General features: G+C 29.6%; 1 protein-coding gene across 2 annotated transcripts in view; it reads right to left on the bottom strand.

The window, feature by feature from the left end:
* Positions 1-248: 248 nt before the first annotated feature.
* Positions 249-22,883, bottom strand: part of LOC106680188 (solute carrier family 53 member 1) — a 48,069-nt gene continuing 25,434 nt past the window's right edge. Inside the window, exons 2-10 of one of the 2 annotated variants that reach the window (XM_067045899.1) lie at positions 11,274-11,433; positions 10,319-10,563; positions 9,440-9,701; positions 7,092-7,462; positions 5,283-5,430; positions 4,958-5,155; positions 4,214-4,383; positions 2,162-2,295; positions 249-709 (exon numbers count right to left, since the gene is read on the bottom strand). In XM_067045899.1, the coding sequence (XP_066902000.1) occupies positions 427-709; positions 2,162-2,295; positions 4,214-4,383; positions 4,958-5,155; positions 5,283-5,430; positions 7,092-7,462; positions 9,440-9,701; positions 10,319-10,563; positions 11,274-11,433 (1,971 nt within the window). In that variant the 3' untranslated portion in view covers positions 249-426. Of the gene's footprint in view, positions 710-2,161; positions 2,296-4,213; positions 4,384-4,957; positions 5,156-5,282; positions 5,431-7,091; positions 7,463-9,439; positions 9,702-10,318; positions 10,578-11,273; positions 11,434-22,883 lie in introns of those variants that run through there. The other variant, XM_024361914.2, reaches the window with a different exon arrangement.

Raw genomic sequence — 22,883 nt, 5'->3', positions numbered from 1 at the left:
TGTACATAATCTTAGTAATTATTTGTACTTTAAAATTAAGTAATCTTTGTAATATATGAAATATCATGAAGCGAAAATTGATGTATTCGTTGACATAAACAAACTGAAAAAATCAGTCCTTGCTTCAAAAATTGGTTTACTCAGTCAGCATACTTCAAACAATGCTATTTGAACCTACATTCACATCCTATTCCTCTTTATTTCCTTGTTTAATTTTGTTTTAATGTACAACTTATTTAGTTCTTATCTTTATTAAAAAAAAAAAAAAAAAAGAAACAATAATTAGGATATATGACTATTTACAATGTGTGTTGTTTTCACTTTAATGAGCCTCAACAACCACATCCTAATATAATGAACATGCAGGATTTTCAATGAGTTTGATCTGGCTTTGGCAATTAGCATAGTGTTGATACAATTTGAGGTTTAAACTTTCTTCTTCTTTGTCCTAGGTGTAGGAATATCAATACTGCATTGGTCTAAGGTATCTTTACTTAAAAGAGCTAATTTATCTTCTTTGGTAGGTTTTTTTGTGCCTTTCTTTTTCTTATTTCGGTTTATAACTCCATTTTCATCATCCATCATTTTCAGAATTTGAGCATGATCTGAAGATTCTAATGGAGCTACAGATATATCTCGAACAGCTCTGAATTTACCACAATTGTTTAAGTGTTCATTTTCCAATCGGAAAAAATTCCAGACAAATCTCCTAAATAAAAAAAAAAAATAAAACAAATTACAATCATAAAAAAAAAAAATAATAAAAAAGGGTTGAAGTAATGGGTGTAATAATTTGAAATCACAGTATTCTTTTTTTTTTAACTTTAAAAGAAAGAGAAACTATAAGGACAAATTTTCCAACCAGATTTAGACATTCAAATCAGACTTTATTCATGGTACACACAATATTTATAAAATGTATAACTTAAATTAATATTTTATGAGTAATTTGATTGTTAAAAGTGATCATTAAAAACATTGTTTTATCAAATCAATTAAATCAATATTGTACTGATCATATTATTTTATAAGGCAAATATTTTATCTTAATAGATTCCGGCTATATCTATAACTAAGGGGAAAAACTAGTTAAATAAACTTACATCAAAATCAACTGGGTAAATGCTTAGATGTCTTACACATTGTAAAAGTGTTTTACAGTCGAGAGATGATTAATCAAATTGGGCTTTTAGACATCACACAAAAGTTATACAATATAAAAAAATTAATTTCCACTTATTCAGTCATATTATCATGGTCTTCATAAGAAAAAATATTTTAACAATAATTACATAGTTTGAAGAAATAATTTGAAAGATGTGTTTTCTTATCTAAATGGAAAACACTTGCTTAGTTGGAAACAACTTGATGAGTAGATTAATTCTCATTTGTTATCATAAAAATCTAGTGTTTTCAAGAAAAGCTATCTCTTTATTCATCTCCAAAGATGATTAGTTTATATTGTAGAAAATACTTTTTTACTATGTATTACTTTATGTTATTTCTAGCATGTATAATTAAGCACATTGTTATTTTCTTCATTGGCTTGCTGCAGGTGAGCCATGACCTGAATGAAGTATGCAATGTAACTTTTTTTGATAAATTCCTCACCTTCATGTTGTAGCCGAATGTGCTGCAGCAATTTTGAAAGTTTGAGGCCCCTAACAACTTGTTATGCTATAATGAGAAGTTATTTAGAGAGTAGGAGAGGATAAGATGTAACTTTTATGAATTTTAAGGATAGTAGGAAGAGAAAGGGCCTGCAGAGCTCTGAGCTTAGTACTAGATGTTAGTCTTTGATGCATAGAGGAGCGTATTTCTGCCACAACTAACATTGGTAACTGAGCCGCAATAGTGGGGCTCAGAAACAAAGCTAACTTGGTAGAAGAAGGAGAAATATGCACCAGCCTCATTGACGAATGGTGCAATAGGAAAAAGGTGTAGATCCTGTTATTACAAAATAATACAAAGCACTTGATGACCAATCATCGTAAAAATTATAATAAATAAGTAAATCTCAATTTGCAGAGATTATGCAAAACTCAAAATGCTCTTCTGAAAAGTATTAGACTTTAACTGATCTAGTTTTTCCCCTTTGTTACACAATTAAAACATAACATTTAATTTTTCTATTCTATGATTTGGTATTCACTTTTATTACCTGAAAACTTCTAATGGAGCAGTCATAGAAGTCATGAGCTCAGCACCAACATATTTATTTTGTGTGAGAATAAATGATGGAACCCATAAAAATCTCAAAACCAGGTCTTCAATGATGGCAAAGTAATAAAATCCCTGAAACAAACCAAAGCTATTAAGTCACTTGTACTCAATCATCAAACTACTCAAAAATTTTGTATCATTTGTTTGCTAATAAAACCTATCAGTAAAATAAGTCCAATTTTATTTAATGCTTAGGGATGATAGTTAATACAATAAGAAATGATAGTAGTTGTTGTTGGCTGGGACTTTAATGAGTAAAACCTTGAGGTCATCAACGCCCATAAGAAATGATTGTTCTTACAAAGCAAGAAAAACAAAAAAGTAGAAATACAAAAAATAATAGTAATAAAAAAAGTTAATCGTATAGGTAACAAATGGGAAATATTTTGAATAATAAGTATAATGAATTAAAAATGAGTATACAACTATTTACTAAACATTTTTAAAGCAAATTAATACCAATAAAGGAATATTATAAAATTAGGTACAATAAATAATAACAAAGAATGGTAAACAAGTAAAATTTAGAAATAGCCTGGAAGGAGAGATGATTAAATGTAGATTAAAAGTGAAAATTATTTATCACATAAACTAAACTGTATAATAAAGGTGAATTTGATAAAACAAATGATTCTATAATCATAAGGTAATCAATAAAATAAGTCTGTGATTAACTAACTGCCTCTATAGCACAATGGTTCCCATTCTAACATCAAAAGATCATAAAATATGTACTGATATGTAGGAGAGGCACCAGCTAGAATGTTGAACGTAAAGTAAGTTCTTTTGTCGGCATACCAAAGGAACCGCCTCGCCTGGTGAATGACCCAAAACATTAAAAATAATATATACATATACATAGATACCAGCTGTGACCAGGGAGGTACAGAGACATTATATTCATTACATTAGACAGCCCTTATCTCACATCTAGGCATTTTAAAAATCCCAGGCAAAGGCAATGACAACTGTCAAAGAAGGAAAACCGCCTTAATTTGAAGATAAAAGTGAGGAAAAAGACCGACCTTCATCGAAGGTCATTGGACCTTCCCACCCCCTCTGAAGGGTAAGTAAAAGAGAGTGAGGCATAGAAGGGCCAATGAGAAGAACGGAGATCGGAAGTGGGAAGGAATTAGAAGTAGAGGAGAGAAAAGAAGTAAAAAGAGCAGGAGGACTGTGGAAGAGGAGAGTTTGCAGGAAGGAGTTTGGAGGTAGAGAAAGGAGGGGCAGTTGAGGAGGTCATACATTGCAGGGAATCAACGAGGGTCTGCCAGCAGGCTGCGGAGCGAAGCGAATATGGACGTTCCACCATCACAACTGCCAAGCAGACCGACACACCGAGACAAGTAAGATCTTTTCCGTTGTAATTAGAATGGCGATAATAGAATTGATAACTTAGAGTCAGTATAAATATCAAAGATACCAACTGGTACTTCTCAATTCATAATACAACAATTAAAGGAGAAGGAAACAGATCTACCATGCTCTCTCATAAGATGATTCTAGCTAATGTATATATGATTATAAATATAAAGTATGTAACAAAGACTTTTCTTTATAATTAAGAATCCCTGCATGCCACCTCATAATAATAGCATAGTAAATTGGTAAACATGGTACACCATTGGAGAAGAACTCCAATGATTAATTATAGATATTCATATCTAGCATACCATGGCGAGGGGTATCTATTGTTATTGTAGGGGTATCTATGGTATCTATTGTTTGAATTAAATATATCGCATACTCTTTCAGTCAGTTCCCATCAGGAACCGATAGATGTATAATACAAATACATAAAATATAAAGATAAATACATGAATAGGCGAATAAATTCAATATATATATACGGGGAACCCCTGTCGGGCTTAGAACATCCGAAGCCCTGTCCACGGCAGTAAAGAAACACATAAAGTATGGTGGTCTATTTTTAAGAAAGGACACAACTGTGCCAAATACATAAAATATATAAATATTAAACTTTTTTTACCTTACTGGAATATACAATTTCTTCTCTGAGAAATTTATTTTCTCCTGATGCTGAATCAAAAAGACCCCAATCCATCTTGATATCCCATGTGTAGGCATAGATTGAACTTACAACATTAGCTCCAAACCATAAATAAAGGTAAGGGTTTTCATAATCATCAAGATAATCATCTGAAATCAATGTTTTCAATGTTTTTCTCTTAAATTCATAGGTACTGTAATTTTCTGGATGTACTAATAAAATTAATTTGTAATAACTAAGCCTTATAATAACATTGGTATTTGTTAGATTGGGACTAGTAATCACTCTGAAACTGAAATGGATTTGGCTAGTAGGATATTATTAAAGGACAGGTAATCTAATTTATCCACCTTTTGCAAATAGTGTAGAAAGTATTAGATTTATGGGTTTGCCACATAATTTAAGCTTCTCAGCTAAAAGTATTTAAATATTTAACTCCATACGCCAAAGTGCAACCCTATACATCCACAGTCTCAAAAGTAAATGTTCTTCTAATACTAAGCATCAGAGAATAATTAAACAATAGGAAACTTTTTTTTATAAAGCTACAGTTAATGTTATGCAGCAAATGTTATATAATTCTAAAACTACTCTTAGAAAAAGTAAATCTTTTTGAGTTAATAGCTCTAAACTAAAAGTTAAAGCACTGCACAGAATTTTCTTGACAGATTTAATTCACAACTACTAAATAATAATGTTAAGTTGAACTTAAAGGCATTTTACCTTTGAAATAGGTTTTCAGAGTGTTGAATATGACAACAAAAAATGTAGTTGAATATTTTCCTGCATTCACAAGGTGAGGAAATGCTTCTTTGGAATCTCTGTAACGTCTAATGCACTGAGCGAAACGTATCCATGCTGGAATACAGTTCACAACACCTTTAGTAATAAGTGCTGCAGTACTATTACAATTAGTATCACCTGAAAAAAATAATAATGAATAATTCAGCAATATTTAGTGAATATTAATTTATTAAATTTAAACTTGATGTGTTTTTCAAACTGAATTATTTTTATTCTTGAAACAAATATATAGGTCGTAACTTACCTCCAGTGTTCAACCAGTCACCATCTGTTAAATAGAAACAAACAAGAAAATGTATGTCCAAGAAGACAGTAACTAAACTGTTGAATTGGTCAGCCAGCCAGAAATCAGCAAATCCAACATGGTAGAATGGAGAAGCAAAACACTTCCACTGGAAAAATAATTTTTTTTTTAAACAGTAGCAGGATAAAAACTCATAAATACTGAAATACTTCACTTCATGAGTAATTAATTCCAGACAAGCACTAGGCAGAAAAATATTTGTTGTTGTAGACATTAATGATTTGGTATTGTAAGTGAAAGATGCAAGCTCTAAATAAGAAGATAAGATAAAGGTCTTAAATGAATAAAATACTAGCAGTTGCTATATAAATTAACTCTCCAAACGGTTAGATAAGATTAGATAGTAAAAATGGTAACAACATTACAATACATAAGCAGTAATTATTGTAAATGTAAGTTGAAGTATCTGTAATGTACAATTTTCAAGAAAAATTATATTCAAAAAGAAATAAAAATACAGAAACAGAAAACTTATTTATTTAAATTTAATTAAATTGCTCAGTTTGTGCCCACTAAGTACTCTTTGTGTGAATTAAAAATAGTCATTTGCTTTAAGCAATGATAAATTTGTAAAAGTTTTTGAAAATACTGTGTTGGTATTAAGTCCAAAGAAAGATGAGATTATTGAAGAAAATGGTTACAGAATTGAATTAATTAAATAGCCAGTAGCCAGCTAATATAAAAGGTATTACTTAAGTAAACTGAGTTTAATTTTAACAATACTGACTTATAATGCCTGCAGATTCTGTTAAAAAATAAGTTGATTATTCAACTGGAAACTGAAGCCAAAAACATGTCCTATTTGAAGAAAGTTTTAGATCAGGTAAGCTGAAAGTGTCCTCATTATGAAGTGGGAATACAAACGTTTTTAATCTTAAATTGGTAAATAGAATAACTATAAAATAAACATAAATTTTGGTGACAAAAGTTTAAATTTTTTAGTAATACTTCTTATACTTTCTTGTTCTTGGATTTGAAAAAATAAGTATATAGAAGTTGAACAAAATTGTATTATGTTACAGCTCATAAAAATGGGGCAGTAACTATAAATATCAATTAATCAAAAAAATGGAAGGAAAACTAGAAGAACATTAGGCAGTTACAAAATACTTTGTAGATACTGGATGGTTCATCCTGAAGACCAGGGAAGAGCCTCAAAACATTGATAAAGGAAAAAGTAAGTAATAAAGAACTTTTCTGAAAATATTGAGAAGAAGTTATCTTTAAATAGTTTAAAATACACATTTTCGTAAAAAATAAATAAAAAAATTGTTAGAATGAAATTGAAGGTTCTTTCTTTCAAGCAAATTTTTATTAGTGGTTAGTCCTTTTGTTTTTCCACATTAATTTCAGGTAATCAGATACATGTGGTTATTTACTCATTAGTTTTTTTACTCATTAATTGAACAAGGATGAAAAAGCTAGTATTTAAATATAAAGAGCACAAGGCCTCAGGGATTCCGTCTGTGTTTTTGAACAAAGAATAATTACTCATATAACTATACTCCAGTCACCCAAATTGTTACTGATGATCAAGTGGACATTAACCTTATGAGTACAAGAAATGCTTACTATTACTAATACTTTACACTGTTCTCAATTACATAATAGATTTGTTCTTTTGGGGAGCACATTAGGAATTTTAAACAGCTTTGAGTTATTACGCATGAAAAGTACTTGAGTACTGCTCTTTTCTACTAACATCATTACAAAGCATTCTGGAATAAAATTTATCAACACAATACTCACAGTAACCCTAAGTGTCCAGAAGCGAGCTTCATGCCTGAATGTTCTCAAGGGGCTACATAGGGTTAGGAGCATTAATATCACAAGGGATAAAGGATTTATGTAAGGTGGTATACTTAGGGATGAACTGTACAGGAAAGAAAGGAGGCTCAGAGTCCAAGCAACCCCAAGAACTGCAGCAACTTCCATCAAATCCTGCTCAGAGAGATGATTTCTTGGATCCAGCTCAAATATAAGTACATGGTTTACTCCTGATGATCTCCATCCATACACATTGACACCAATTAAAAATAGAAATTCTATTATAAGAAGGGGTCCACGATATAGTTTAAATGCTGTTTTCAGGTTCTCATTTTCGATGTCATGGAAAATAGCTGTAACACAAAAAAAAAACACAATTTAAAATTAAATAAATAATACAATATTATTTATAATAATATTCGATGGATTAAATACATAAATTTTTGATTATTAATTATAATTAAAGAAAGAAAATAATTGAGATGGACTCTAATGATCCACTTACAGAAATATGGATTATTAAAAAATAAAAAACTGGGACATACATTAGAGCCTTGATTATCCGGTCTAATAAAAGAGAGAGATCACAGTGATAAATAAAAACTATGATTAATCAAAACATTTTTTATCCAATGAATTTATGTAAATAATGTTATATTATAATGGTATCAGAGAAAACATAATGTATTCAGTCTTTGTTTCTTATTGATTGAAATCCTTTTTCTTACATCAGTTTTAAGTTTCCTCAAATTCATTATGTCATAGAAGTAAGCATTTTGCTGTTCTAAAACATTTAGGAGGTTATCAGCTGAATAGCAAGTGAAGGGAATCCCTTACTTCACATTTTCGGCTCTCTCAAAGACAACAGTTTCATATCAGATAATGATAACTTTTTACAGCAAGGTTTATATACAACACATTTTTGTTGAGAAAAAGAATGGCACATTTACATTTAGCACTGATTCTTTACCGCTCGTAACAACTGTAAACAACAAAGGCCTAAGACAAACTGCAAAGAGGAAAATGAGGGTACCATCACCAAGAACAATAACCGAAAGACCTTTAAAATGCAGCTCTTATATAGCCATAATTATCACACTAATTTCTTTTTAAATAGTCTGAATGGTTAATCATGTACTTACCTATGTGTAAAATATATAGTATATTTTATATACTAATAATATATTACTATATTTCATACATAGGTAAGTGAAAGTAAAAATGGCCAGAAATTTAATTTGAAACTTTGTTGCCAAATGCTTTGTGTTTCATTTTTACAGTAAATATTTTAATTTCAGTTTTATTTTAACTGAGTATTAGCTGATGAAACTCCCATATAGGACCAACAAGCAAGGAAGGGAAGAAATCAAATAAAATAAAACAGATCAGTTTGTTCTTTCCTATTTTTATAATTATATGTATATTTTTTTATATATATTTTCCCTGAATACCGAAAATTAAAAAATATGATAAAATTAATGTTTGCCCCCACTCTTGCTTCCCACAAAATAGCTGTACTTTAATGAGGTGTAGATAATTGACCATAGATTACTGATTGGAGAAGTTGGTCGGGGGGTGTGGTCAGCAAAGAACAACATAAATAAACAAAACAATATTTATTTTATGCCAAATAAATATTGTTTTGTTTATTTATGTTGTTCTTTGCTGACTGCACCCCCAATCAACTTCTCCAATTAGCTGTATTTTAATGTTGTCTTCTCACTGTTCAATCCTTAACTTATTATTTAATCTTTGAATGGATATTGAAGAATAGCTTCAGAAGATCCAAAGATTTTTTCTCTATGTTTATTTTAATAATATTTTTTTCAATTGATTAAGCTAACTAAGTAAGTGTTTAATAGTCTGTGAAGAAAATGAATCGATTTCACCAATCAAACTAGTTAGTTTCACAAATTAGTTTTCTCTAGCAGACAAGTATTTATATTTTATTTATATATTAGTTATATTTTTGCAATACCTTAAATATTAGTTTCAAACATTGTTTTGCTAAATCATAAAATTAAAAAAATATTAATAAAATTATAATATTTTATAAATATGTAAATTTTTCATTCATTTCTAAATCAATCAAAATCATGACAACTTTTTATGAATTGAGTAAATGTAATTATAGCAAATAGTTGAATTATAAGTTCTTTAATCAAATTTAAAGTATGAATTAGAATAATTTATACTAAATTATTTTTCAAAAGTTCTAATTGTCTATATATGCTGATTTAAAAAAAAAAACAGTAGAAATTATAAAAATTTATCAAATTTAATGAATATACATCCTATCTGTAATAAATATAATCTAAAATATATTTTACCTGAAACAACAACAGTGCAAAATAGAACAATAAAGGATCCAGAATATAATCCAACTTTAAATGTAGTCCAAGGTGTTTGCTTTTCTCCTAGCGGTGGTACTCTCAATCTTTTCATTGCTTTCTGTCTGTCCCCAAATTCAAGTTCCTGAGTAACTGTATTTTCAACTTCTGATATTAATCTAATAATATCTGTATTTGTGTAAAAATGGGAGCTTTCAACCTGCTGTTCTCGATATGTTCTTCCATCATCAACATTGAACAGCTAAATTAAATTAAAGATGTAATTAGTGAATATAATTATTTTAAATCATTTTCATTCAGTAAATTTACAAATTCATATATGTAGAGAGAGAGAGAGAGAGAGAGAGAGATTACTATGAACTAGAATTGAGCTAAATTAGGCTTGAAATCATAATCATATCTTAAGTCAATGGTATTTTATATTTATAAATCACTACCAGATATTTTGAAAATAAAGAAGGTATATGTTTTATATTAGGGTATACTATCCTACCAACTAATCTTTTTAGTTTCTGTTTACTACTTGTTTTAGTAGGTTACTTATTTATTTTTTGCTTTCTGTGGGACATTAGTGGCTAATGCATCAAGATATCAATTAATATCAATGTAAGTATTGTTAAAGATGACAGTAACATTTATAATTATTAAAAAATTATATGAAATAATATTAACCTAAATAAAGTTTTCGGAATAGCTAATATTTTGGGTATGGCATTAGTATGGTAAAGTTTATTATCTTATTCTCAATGTCATTCTGATAGCTTCGTTGAGTTATCATAAAATACTATTTGAGCAAAGGGAGAAAAAAAAGACATTGAAATCCATATTCATAAAATATATTCTAATTTATTTACTTACTTTATCATGTTTTTTGAGAATCTTTCTAAAGCCAGTAAAGTTGAGGTTTTGATAATTTTGTAAAAGTACTAAACTTAAATAAAATTCACTGAAAGCCAGTTTTAGTTCTTGCATTTTCCTTGCTGTAAGACTTTTCGGTTTCTGCCTCATCCCTGACAGCTTGCCTTTTAGTCCAGAGCTTTCTTTAGAGGTTGACAGCTCATTCTTGAGATTAGCGAACTTTCGAGTTGCTTCTGCCAACTTTTCTGGAAATATCAAACTGCTAAGGAATCAAATTAAATCCTATATATAATAAAATAAACTATTTAATATTATAAAGTTTATTATGAATTGAAGATACTCAAATATGTTTTTTATGACAAAATATCAATAGATTTATTTTATATTTCAAGAGACTTAATATTGAACCAATTTAAAATTAAGATTCTGCTTTTGATTGAATAGTAATAAACTTAAAATAATAACTATATAAGTCCTGCAACAAGAGAATTGGAACAACAGGTATTGGCAGGAGTACAAGTAACAATCTGCAATAGTAGTTTATAGCCTAGGCAATAAAGGTAAAAAATGAAAAAAGTTTTGTCGTAGTCGCAGTTTTTGGCACTCCCACATTTTTTGGTCGCTGAACAGATAGCAAAGATTTGCTGACACATATTTTATAGAGAACCTTATTTTATGTTTAAAAAACCTCAAACCTTGGCACTTTTTTTGGTATTTCAAGTGAATATTTCTATAAAAAATTAAAGTAAACATTTTAGAACTGTGAAAATCTTTCATGGAAATGTTTGTTATCTAATGAGGATATACTTTTCATATAACTTATGTTATTTCCTTATCTTCTTGAGTTGTAAACATAGTGTTTAAAAACAAATAAATAAATTATCCTACTGTATTTATATAATAAATGCTAGTCCATATTATAATAATTTTATGTATTTGAAAAAGTGTTACTGACCTGAGTAAAAAGTATTTATTTTTTTTAGTTCATTATCACAATATAAGAAAAATTTTTCATCAAAGTTCTTGAAGTGCCTGGTAATTTCTTCTGGTTCTGCCTCTCCCGAATCGGTAGAAGGACTTCCCTCCAACCCCATGTAAAGCATGGCTTTCATTTCCTGAAAAAAAAAAAATAATAATAATTATTTACTCATTGAAATTGATAACTGTATTTAAACAATAAAATAAAATAGTGAATAGTAGTAAATGTAATGTGAATAATAGTTTAGCAACATATGAAGAAACTACCCAACGGTAGCAGTACAATCCTGAAAAATTATGTAGTTTATTATAATTACAATTAAAATTAGTTGCCTATTTGTGGACTATTATTTTTTTAATTAAATAAAATATTTGTTTTTACATATAAAAGGATAGAAAACATCTATCACTGCCGAATAACCAGTAATTTTGATTAAACACTACACTAATGTTTTATTTGTAATTGCTTGACAATTCTTTAGAAATTTAAATAAACTAAACCCTTCTAGATTTTGGGGAGGGGGCATATCTCCAATAATGGGGTATGTCAGTTAAATCAGGGGCGAATGATCAATAATATGGATAAATTTACAATCTAAAAATACCGTAGGGGTAAATTAATCCCAACACGCCCGTTCAGGACAATATAAGGGTTCTAATAACACGTCAGGATGGCGAGGCTAATTAGATTCAACCTATTTTGACCAGAGTGTGAAGGACAAGATTTAATAAGTGAGTCCTAAAGGTTTTGATAAGTTTGTAATATTTTTTTTAATATTACATTTAACTAAACAATTTTTGATCTTTAACGGTATTCAATAAATAATAAAATATTAGTTTCAATATTTTCATTGTAGCTTAATTCTTATCAATCAAAATAAATTAAATTTAATAAAAACCTAAACAATTCCTTTTTCACACGGACAATTAAATATTCTTACAATTAAATTTTGTTTATTTTAAAATGCACAAAAAAAGAGTAGAATACTTGAAAATTATATAATAATTTAATTAATTAAAAATAAAACAAAAACTTCTTGAAGTCATTTTGTACTTATTAATATTAAATTATTTTTTTATATCACTCATTTTGGCTAACAGTTTTAGGTTCATTCTTTTCCCACAGATTCCTAATCCCCTATTGTCAAAGACATTTCAATATACGGTTCGAATCGCAGGTATACGAAAAAATTTAAATTATGATTTTCTCATCTTAACATCGCAAGATACCCAAAAATAGACAGGTAACCTGTATCGATTGCTGATCATGACGTAGCTGGTGTAACAGGAGCCGGTATTCTTGAAGATAGACGAAATGAAAAGGAAATTATTCCGTTTTCTCGAAGAAAAAAAAACTTGAACAAGGTCGAAAAGTAAACAACCGAAAACTGATCAGTTAGTTAAATTTGAGAGGGCAAGTGACATGAAATCGTTGAAAAGATTAACATTGGCGTGGCAAACCAAAAGCGTACGAGAGGTCAGACGAGAGGTGTATCCACCTACCCTCCTCCAGAAGATGCCTATCTATCTATTAAAAACAAAATTTGATTTCTAAATATTATTAGTATTTACTGCACCTGACAGCAAAATAATAGTTTCGGTTTTACTTGATCTTACCCAAAATTCTTAATTACAAATTATACAATAATATACTTCAACCACTGACATTTCAGTTAATTCAGAGAAGTTGCTCCCATATTTTAATTATAGGTCTGATGAGATTATGGCCACATACGCCAATGATAATTCTTAATATTTAAATAAAAATTTATCTCTTTAAATAGATGATGGTAGGAAGAGTTATGAACTTAGGCTAAGAAATTATAAATAAAATCACTCTTCAATAATCTATCAAAGCGCTGTTCATCTCCATCAATTAAATAATTAATACTGCCCCACCGATCTCACCGGACCTTAATATATTTCTTTTAATTTCGTCCTCAACCAAAATCTTGGTCAGTAAATGGTTAAGTAACTTCAAATACCTTTTGAACATGTACAACATGGAACTGAAAAGTGTAAAAAAAAAAAAAGTAGAGGGCATATATTGCTTTCTTAATATATAACACAACGCTGTATGTATTGCGAAAGGGAAAAAACTCCAAAAAATAATAATTATAATAATTAGCTATTTCATATTTAAATATTTAATTTTTTTTTTAGATAATTCCAAATACGAATTGAAATATAAAAATAGAAAATTATGGTAAAAGTTATTTTAGGAGCCGAATATCTTTTATATCCCAGGATAATATAAAGGTGCTTCATCTATTATGAAATGTATGCAGAATTACTTAAACCTCATATTTCTCTGAAAAACATTTTATAACACTTATAATGATGTCATTTCCCGAAAAATACCCTAAGACATAAATCTACAATAGGACACAAAGGTCACAACCTTGTCGAATTTGCCGCTTTATTTATACAAGTACGGCCATCACAAAAATAAACAGGGATGGAATCCACTTTCTTTCAGTTCAGACATTCCTTTCCTTTAAGTAAATATTTACTATAAATTAATTTCTTATCTGCATTGCATTCAAATGATCTTAATAACAAAAATATTGGCTTCTCTCATATAATATATGGGTATTTTCCAGGCCCATCTATAACACCAATGATCTGTTATTTTATTTATTTCTTGTATTTGTAATTATACTGGTTTTTGTAAATGTTTGTTCCGTGAATACCCTATAATAAATACTTCATCACTGCTGTTGGTGCAAATAAATTTTTAAAGGAAAATGTTATAAAAATAATAAAAAATTGTTTTGAACACATTAGGACTACACTAAAATTTTGAAGTAATTTGGTGGTATAGTCCATACTCCTAAATTTATGACTAGGATCGTATGGAAAGCAAAAGTACCCTTCACATCAACTTGCTAATTTATTTGTTTCAGCAAGATCCAAAATCATTAGTTTTAAAAACTACAATTACTACGGACAATGAAACCTCCACATCAAGAAATGTTTTATGTCAATTAGTATTAATTACTGCAAGTAAGTCAAAAAGTATTATTACTGCATCTCTCAATAGAAAATTCCCCATAACAGATTACAAATTTTATGTGCATAACGAACATTATATTCGTTAATTTTGTATAATTTATAATTTGGGATTACCCATTGCTCGTTCAGTAAACACTAAACAGCAAACTCTCACTCCTTATCAACCAGCAGATGACAATAAATGCTCCCAACGTGAAATACAAGATTTTACTAGAGATCAACGTTTTAGGTTTGTTATGGGAAACGCAGGCAATTTCCTCTGGCTCTGCATACGTAGGAATATCTATGGAGTTTGTCGTCAAACCTGTTGTATTAAGTATGAATATGGCCTTGAATATTATGTGTGTTTGATGTTTTATTTCTAAAGTACCAGGATGATTGTGTCATTAATTTTAGTGTTTCTCTTAATGAAGATATCATATTTTTATGATCTGAAGGATGAAAGTCAAATAATTTGTGGTATCGCAGTCAAATAATTTCTGATCAGACGATCAACAGGAAAGGGCTAAGAGATAATAGTATGTCGAAGAAAAAAATTAGAGTTTGAAAATTGATCCTTTTTGTTATACTCTGTTAAATGCAAAAGTTATATCCAGGAATACGCCAGCAGCAAGTGCGATTGAAGTGATGTCCCCAGAAGGGGGAGGAGAGGGTAAATGTGTTTTTAATTAAATACTATTTTTGGTGCAAGTGAAGCCTGATTCTTGAGGGTTTTTTTTTTTGTAGAATCTAATGGAAACAAGTAATATGCTGCAATATAATATAAGTAATAATGCCTAACGACGGCCCCATTGAGAGGAAGAAATTGGTGTAGTAGGAAGGCGGCTTTAGTGGGTAAGAATCCCCCACTATGGCCTTATGGGATTACGGCCTAACCAAGTCTAATAGAACAACCTTCTCCCCCCCCCCCCCCACCGCTAAAAACCAACACAAACACAGCACCTTTTCGATCTGAAGCCATAAAACGCAAACAATTTTTAACGGTTTTTGATATTTGTGAAAACAGTGCGGAATATAATCGTTTTAGAATTTAATTTTCCGTAAAAATCCGTCATTATAATTTGAATTTCCTAGATTGGCTTTATATATAAGTATTAATATATATGAATATACCTCAATAGACTTCAGGTATTACAATTTGGTAATTCGCTATTTTGGATTATTTATTATATACAAGACTATTAATGATTAATGAGGATTAAAGTATGTAACAAAAAAGTAAAAGAACAAAAACTATAAATAAAAAAATATATGGTTACCTATAATTATTAATGGTACAACAAATGGAGGTTATTTATTTTTATTGCATTAGATTGTAATTTTACTTATTGTAACCACAATCAAATATTCCAGAGAACAGATATAATATGCTGTAGACCATTGTATTTGGAAATCATCAGTCAATAAACTGTCATTCCTGATTGCTTTCTATTTGCTATGTAGTGTAATAGCTCTTTGGATAATCAGTATTGGAATATCATTGTCTGTTCTCCAACCTAACATTTCTGTGATATTTAACAATTGAATTTTACAGGAAACAGTAAGAGTCACTTTTAGTTCATTATCATTTTATCAGGAACATGCCTCAGTCGCTGATTGTTTTGACTGTTATCATGGCCCTCTATTCACTTCATTATCTTATCAGTATCAATAAACAATTTTTGAGAAATTACGAGCATTTCGGTTTATTCCGATGAAATTATAAAATGAAATATTTTGATAGTAGCATACATTACATTAGAACGCAACAGAATCAAAAACTTTTCTTGTATTCCGACATGCGTAATCTGGCAACGTAGGAAATACCAATATTTTCAAATCAGAAAAGGGTATTGCTATGTATTGAATAAAATGTACGGGCCACACTAGGTCTTTTAGGACCCTCGCAACTCAAGATGGGCCCTCTACCAAGAAAGGAGACAGGTCCTCGCCGGGAAAATATGTGAAAATTACATGACTGAAAACAAGATTCTTAGTTTTATACCTTAAAAGTATTCAAATAAAGGCAGAATATTTATCAGAAATTAAGCTTTTCCGTTGTAGTTTATTTCATTCACTAAACATTTAAAAATTATTTTTATAACAAACTAAACTTGGTGCAAAAAAACTTCGGTCAAATATATGGGTCAGTATAGCTTCCTCAAGAGTAGAGTTTGGAAATGATTCTTTTTCTACATATTTCTATTGCTTAAGGCATTGCCCATGTTTCAAGGTTAATGATTTGTCGTTAAGCGGACTGCAGAGAACTGAGAGGACGAGTACAAATGTCATCAGAAACTAGTAGCGGTAAGAGGTTCTTGTTATAGTACAAGAGTCGGGAAGAAAAAAAGGCAGTTATTTCGCCACAATTTTTGATTACTTTAATGAAAACTAGGTATAATCGCTAGTCAAAACTGATGAGTCTATACCTATACAAGTATAGGTAGGGGGAATAAAAAATTACGGCTCTTTCAAAACCTTAATTTTTCATTCGGAGCTCTATATCTTAAAACTACCAACAACACTAGAAAATTTAAAAGAACATTATTTAAAGGAGAGTAAATTTGCTGAAATATTAGTCCTAATAGAGCTATTTACATCCAATAGTTCTCGAGATGAAGCTTTTTAAAAATCAACATTTCTTAAAAATGTACTGAAAGATTAGTTAGCTAATTTATTTTGAGAAATCTATATATCAAGAACTATGTGGCGTATAGGTGTCTATTAGCACTCAAATTAATAAGTTTATGACCTTTACCTTCGTAGGAGTAGTAATTTTCATGATAGTTTCTGAAATAAATTGATTTATAGTTGTTCGGACGATAACTTTGGTTGATTTATGAAAAACTTTAATTCAGAAACCATAGGACGTACAGATGTCTGCCAGCACTCAAATTAAAGCCAGTTAAATTTACTATAAAATATTTTAGAACGTTTATCTTTGTAGAAGTAGTAGTTTTCATGATATTGGACAAAATAAATTCACAAACTGTTAATTTCTAGTTGTTCGTATAAAATGTTGGATTTTTGAAAAAATATATCTCCAGATCCATAACACGCACATATTTCTGCCAAGCACTCAAAATAAAGTAAATTTAACTTACTATGAAATAGTTTATGACACGTAGGAGCATTTGTTTTTATGATATTCGCATATGAATATAAATTTGGAACAACTATAAATCAATTTATTTTAGTAATACTATTATTATCATGAAAAGTACAACTAAGACGATAAACGCAATGAACTACTTTATAGCCCATTAAGATTGCTAACAGACATTTGTACGTCAATTTTTTTTTGGTGATATAGATTTTTCAAAATAAATTCCCTACCTACTGATCTTTCAGTACGTTCTGTACAACATGTTTATGAAATGTTGCTTTTTAAAAAGCAATATCTTGAGAACTATTAAACGTAAAACGCTCTATTAGGGCTTACATTTTAGCAAATTTACTCGACTTTAAATGATGTTCTCTTAGACTTTCTATTGTTGTTGGTAGTTTTAAAGATATAGAGCTCCAATTGAAAAATTAATTATTTTTAACATTTTGAAACAGCCGCCATTTTTTATTCCTTCTACCTATACTTGGCAGACTCATCAATTTTGACTAGTAATTATTCATAGTTTTCATTAAAGTAATCAAAAATTGGGGTGAAATAACTGCCTTTTTTTCCTCCTGGGCTCTTCTACCATTAGGTGTCGGCGCTGGTTGAGGATATCAACGAGGAACTGAACCGAATTTACGTTTAGTGGTGCCACGCTCGGAAAAGAAAGGAATGGAAATCTACTTGTGAACTCTCGGTTATTAGCAGACTATAGAGCCGAATAGTGATAATGATAATAAATTGGATTTTTCTGTAATGTTGTTTAAATCACCCCACGCTACTACCATTCATGATTATATTAATGTTGGGTTCAGGAATCGTTAAATTACTGATAAGGAATATGATAAACAGAAAAGACCTTGGAAAAGAAATCCAGTTTTAATTTTTTAGAACAAAAATAAGATTATCCCAACAAAAGTTCCGATCGATCATCCAGATTAAGGTTGAGAGGAATTATATCATAGCTGACTATCACACATTTCTTTACGACAAACTCGTCATCTGGATTTAAAAACCCTTGTCACATTAATCAAGCTGATAACCCATGAATGTATTAGTATTTCATTAAGCGCCTTTATTTAGATTCACTGCTATCAATGAAATCTTATAATCACTTCTTAGCTTACTTCCGTTTTTCGATTTTAACTCCCAGGGGAGAAGGAGAAGTTCTAGAGGTAACCAACCTATTCTAATTAGAGTGGGATGGTCGAATTTTCATTACATGCGTGCTTTAAACGTTCTACCACTAGCTCACTTCCGATTTCTGATCAAACTCCGCAGAACGATACGGCTGAATTTTGAAGTATTTTGGCATAAAAACTTATAAGTCTTCATGAGAATCCTAAAATGCTTACATTTTTTAAAAGCATTGCTATTGAAACTCGTTTTAAAGTTCTTTACATGGTTCCACTGAACCCAATCAAATCTTGTAATGGAATTTTAGCTAGCTTCCTATTATCCGAACAACTGCAATTCAGTTCGAACTCATAAAATGACAATGCAATATTATGGATTATTGATGGCCTGATGATGGAAGCTTTAGAACCTCTAAAGATAGAGTAGTCAAATTTGAGGAATCTTTGCACACACGTATTGTGTGTGTATATCTTGTATGATAGAAGATTTTATAAGATCGATACTTTGTTTTTGTTGAACGCAGCGACTGATTTTGATGAGAATTAAAAAAAAAAAAAACGTTTCTTAAGAGCCTCCTAATGATTCCTCAGAGACGTATTAAGTATATCAAGTCATACAACCGCCTTAAATATGGAATTTATGTTTTGTACTTAAGTTTTTTAGCTAGGCACACACAGACAGTTTTGAAAGACTTGGTTATTTGGACTCAGAAAATCTCAAAATGTCAATATGCGTCGAAAAATAGAAGTAAACATCTTTCAAAATTGCAATACTTCCCATTCCCATATTTACGATAAATATGTAAGCGAAGGGCCTATTGTAGCCGAGTGAATTGAGGGGTATGTTTTAACAATCTCAGAACTGCAGAGGCGTCGGTTCGAATCCAGCATGGGGGTGGACTTTTATTTCTTTAGTAGTCCCACAAAAATATAAGTCGTTAGAATAGGACGGAGCCCTTTAGATAACCCTACTCCCTTGTATGTCAGAAATGAAAAGGAAGGGAATCATAAAAAAATAAAATAAGTATATATATATTTTTTATGATCCCCTTCCTGTCTATTTATATATATACATGTAAGTGAAAGCAAAAAAACAAATTCCTAAACCCCTTTGGAGGATTAAGATAATTTTTTAAGTATTACCTTCTTTTTAAGAGTGAATAGTTTTTCACAACCTGTTAAATAAAACATCTGACACAGCTAACCATTTCAGTTCATTATCGTTTAAACATGACATAAAATGAGTCCAAGGATCCCTGGGAGCTATTAAAACATTTGACTCTTTCAATTCACTTATGCGCCTAACCATCAACGACTCGAAAATCGTTAGAGGTTCGGTACTAAATTCCTGTAATTCTACAATTATTTAACAATATAAATTAATATTATTGTCACTGTAAAATATAACATTCAGTAAGTAAACGTTCAAAATAACAATAAGCTAATATTATAAACATAAAGTGGTTTTTTGTTTTGCTATCTACCTTCACCTAATCCAAATTTATGGTCCAGTATTGATAAATTAGTTGATGATAATTTACTAATATGTGACGAGTATATATTCATTGATGATTTCACAATTTTGTAAATTTCGAAGTGTTTATTTGGTTCTGGCAAAGGTTGAAAGCTAAACAAATTAAATTTACAAAATTGTTACGTTACCCCTTCGTTAATGGTGAATAAGTGAATAATACGAATAAGGTGAAATGAATAATAAGTGAGCAAAATGCATTTTTTTGCCATCTTCTTTTTTTTTTTTTAAATCATGGTATCGAATTACTAAGATTATTACATCAGTTAAAAAAATGGCTATCGCAAATCTTAACTTTTAATACCAAACCTCTTGGATAGAAATATTCAAATTATAAATTTATTTTTAAAATTAGATTGAATACTTTTTAATTCTGGTAAAACCATCACGATTATTCTAGAAATTTTTTTTTCTCATTTTCCAGTCAGATTTTGCTAGAATTTTAGTATGTCAAAAATATACCTACATCAAGAACAAAAAAAAATCAAACATCATCTTTGTTAAAATTAGTTCCACCTAATTCCGGGGTACATCTCCTCTACTAACTCTTCTGGTTAGAAAAATTTTAAAAAAACAACAGATTTATCTTAATAGACAAAATAAATCAATCAATACACCAATAGACTAATAAGGAAAAGAAAGAGTTGAGATGCCTTAAGAACGGTGAGTATTTACTCCAACTACAGCATTTGTAGGGAGTATATAATCCATGGATAATATTTTATTACTTCGTCTTGGATAAAGCGATCTTTCAATTATAGCTGTTTACTTTCACACATGATACCCTAAGTTTTCCTATATGGTTACTATAAATATCTTATAAGAAAATAATAATTCTTTCCTCATTTACTTGTATTATGGTCACAGGTAATATGATATAACTGATAATTTTGAGTGAGTTATTACTTAATATGTTGCCTACCGAATCCTGAAAAACTCTAAAAGTGTCATTTAATTGATTAAAATATCGATTACATATATTTAACTCAACTAGCCCACTTACTGCGAATCTAAAGAAAAATAAGACACAAACTCATAACATAAATTTTCATTCCTTGCAGAATAGAAACCAACCGATGAAACTTAATCATACTTAACAGATAACTATGCCACTAAATAAATTTTAATTAATCGATTTTTGTCTCAAAATGCGTCAAATGAGTAATTTCACAGCTTCTATTTATATTTAAGACCAAGTATATTGAACACTTTAATTCACAAAAAATATTATTAAGTACTTTTTTTTTTTTTTTTTTTGTTCATCAAAATAAATTAACAGTTTGCATATTGTACTTGCAATAGCATGCTGGCACAAACAAAATATGACATGCCTTAATCTTAAATTACGTATTTATAAAAAAGATTTATTTTATTATTCTTAATATAAAATGTCTTTCTAAACAATTCATTTAAGTACTGTCATCAGTAGTTCATTGAGTGACCAGATCTTGGAAAAATCTAGATATATCCAAATATTGATTATTAATGAAATATATCGATGTTTGTTGCGACAATTTTATTTGTAGTATCGTAATATATATTGATATAAAATTTGGTTACAGAAAACCTATGTTTTCCCCCAAACAATTATGGAATAAACCAATGCCTGAGAAATATTAGTTTAATGATTCTGTTTTTGTATCTTAGAAAGTTTTATTTATAGGTACTATTCATTATCATTTATACTAACATTTGCTTTCTCCTTTTTTTAATTTGTTATTTTTAAACAGTAAATTAATTTTTTCAGTACTTTTTGATAAGTTTATATTGTAGTGAACGTTGATAATTTAATACTTGTTTTCGTGTAATCATACATATTTAAATATGATATCTAAAACGTCAATTGATATTTAATTGCTGCTATTAAAGTTTATACGAAATTTTCATTTTAAATTTATATTACCTAATCCATTATGTATTGATCCAATGTAAACCCTCTTCTCCTTCTCATCCTTTAAAAGATTAAAAATATCGAGGGCGGTTATCCTAAATGTGGATATATATTTTTTATTTATATCGAATTACCGTCTATATGTTAGATAACTATTGATTGAAATATTTGTTGGATATATACTTTCCTAGTTCCTAGTAAGTAACAGGCAAAACCTTCGAACAATCTTTGCATACCATCTCTGTTGTATGTTTTTTCCCGAAGCCGAAGCCTTGTTAGGCTCATTTCCTTATCATATTTTGAAAACATTTACAAATCGCGAGTGCATGTTGAGGGAACAAAATACTGGGGAAATAATCCTATCTTATAGCCCTATCCCTCCAAAGAGATAGAATGCACTTACTTACCTACTTAAAAATATTTTGGGCAGTTAGTGAGGTAGACGTCCATAAATAATGAAACTTGTTTTGGTAGTCGGGTGCTTTCACAAGTGTTTTCAGGTAATATTGTAATTTACTTCTAGAACGTTTATACACATCCATGCTAGCAGCTTTCTGTATGTTTAAATGGACCGAAGCATCAACGAAATATACTTGCAAGGATCTGTAACAAGTATTTAATTTGAAAACATTTACTAATTGCGAGAGCACGTAATGGAAAAAAAACTACGGAAATAATCTTACAACCATATCCCTCCGAAGAGATGGTATGTACCTACCGATGCAGGTAGCTTTTTGTATGTTGACAGGGGCAGATAGCTAGCAAAACGTACTAGCAAGAAGTCGAAACATGTTATAAAGACACACAACTACTACAACAAATTTTTATATTCATAAAATAAGGTTTTATTTTATGAATATAAAAATTCTGGTTATAAGATAGGGTTATTTTCGTAGTTGGATTTTTAAAAGTTAAATTGTAATTTA

The sequence above is a fragment of the Halyomorpha halys genome, unplaced genomic scaffold, assembly GCF_000696795.3.
Source record: "Halyomorpha halys isolate HHAL.00 unplaced genomic scaffold, Hhal_1.1 Scaffold249.1, whole genome shotgun sequence".
NCBI lineage: Eukaryota > Metazoa > Arthropoda > Insecta > Hemiptera > Pentatomidae > Halyomorpha > Halyomorpha halys.
The sequence above is the reverse complement of the archived record's forward strand: the minus strand, read 5'-3'. Positions and strand labels throughout refer to the sequence as shown.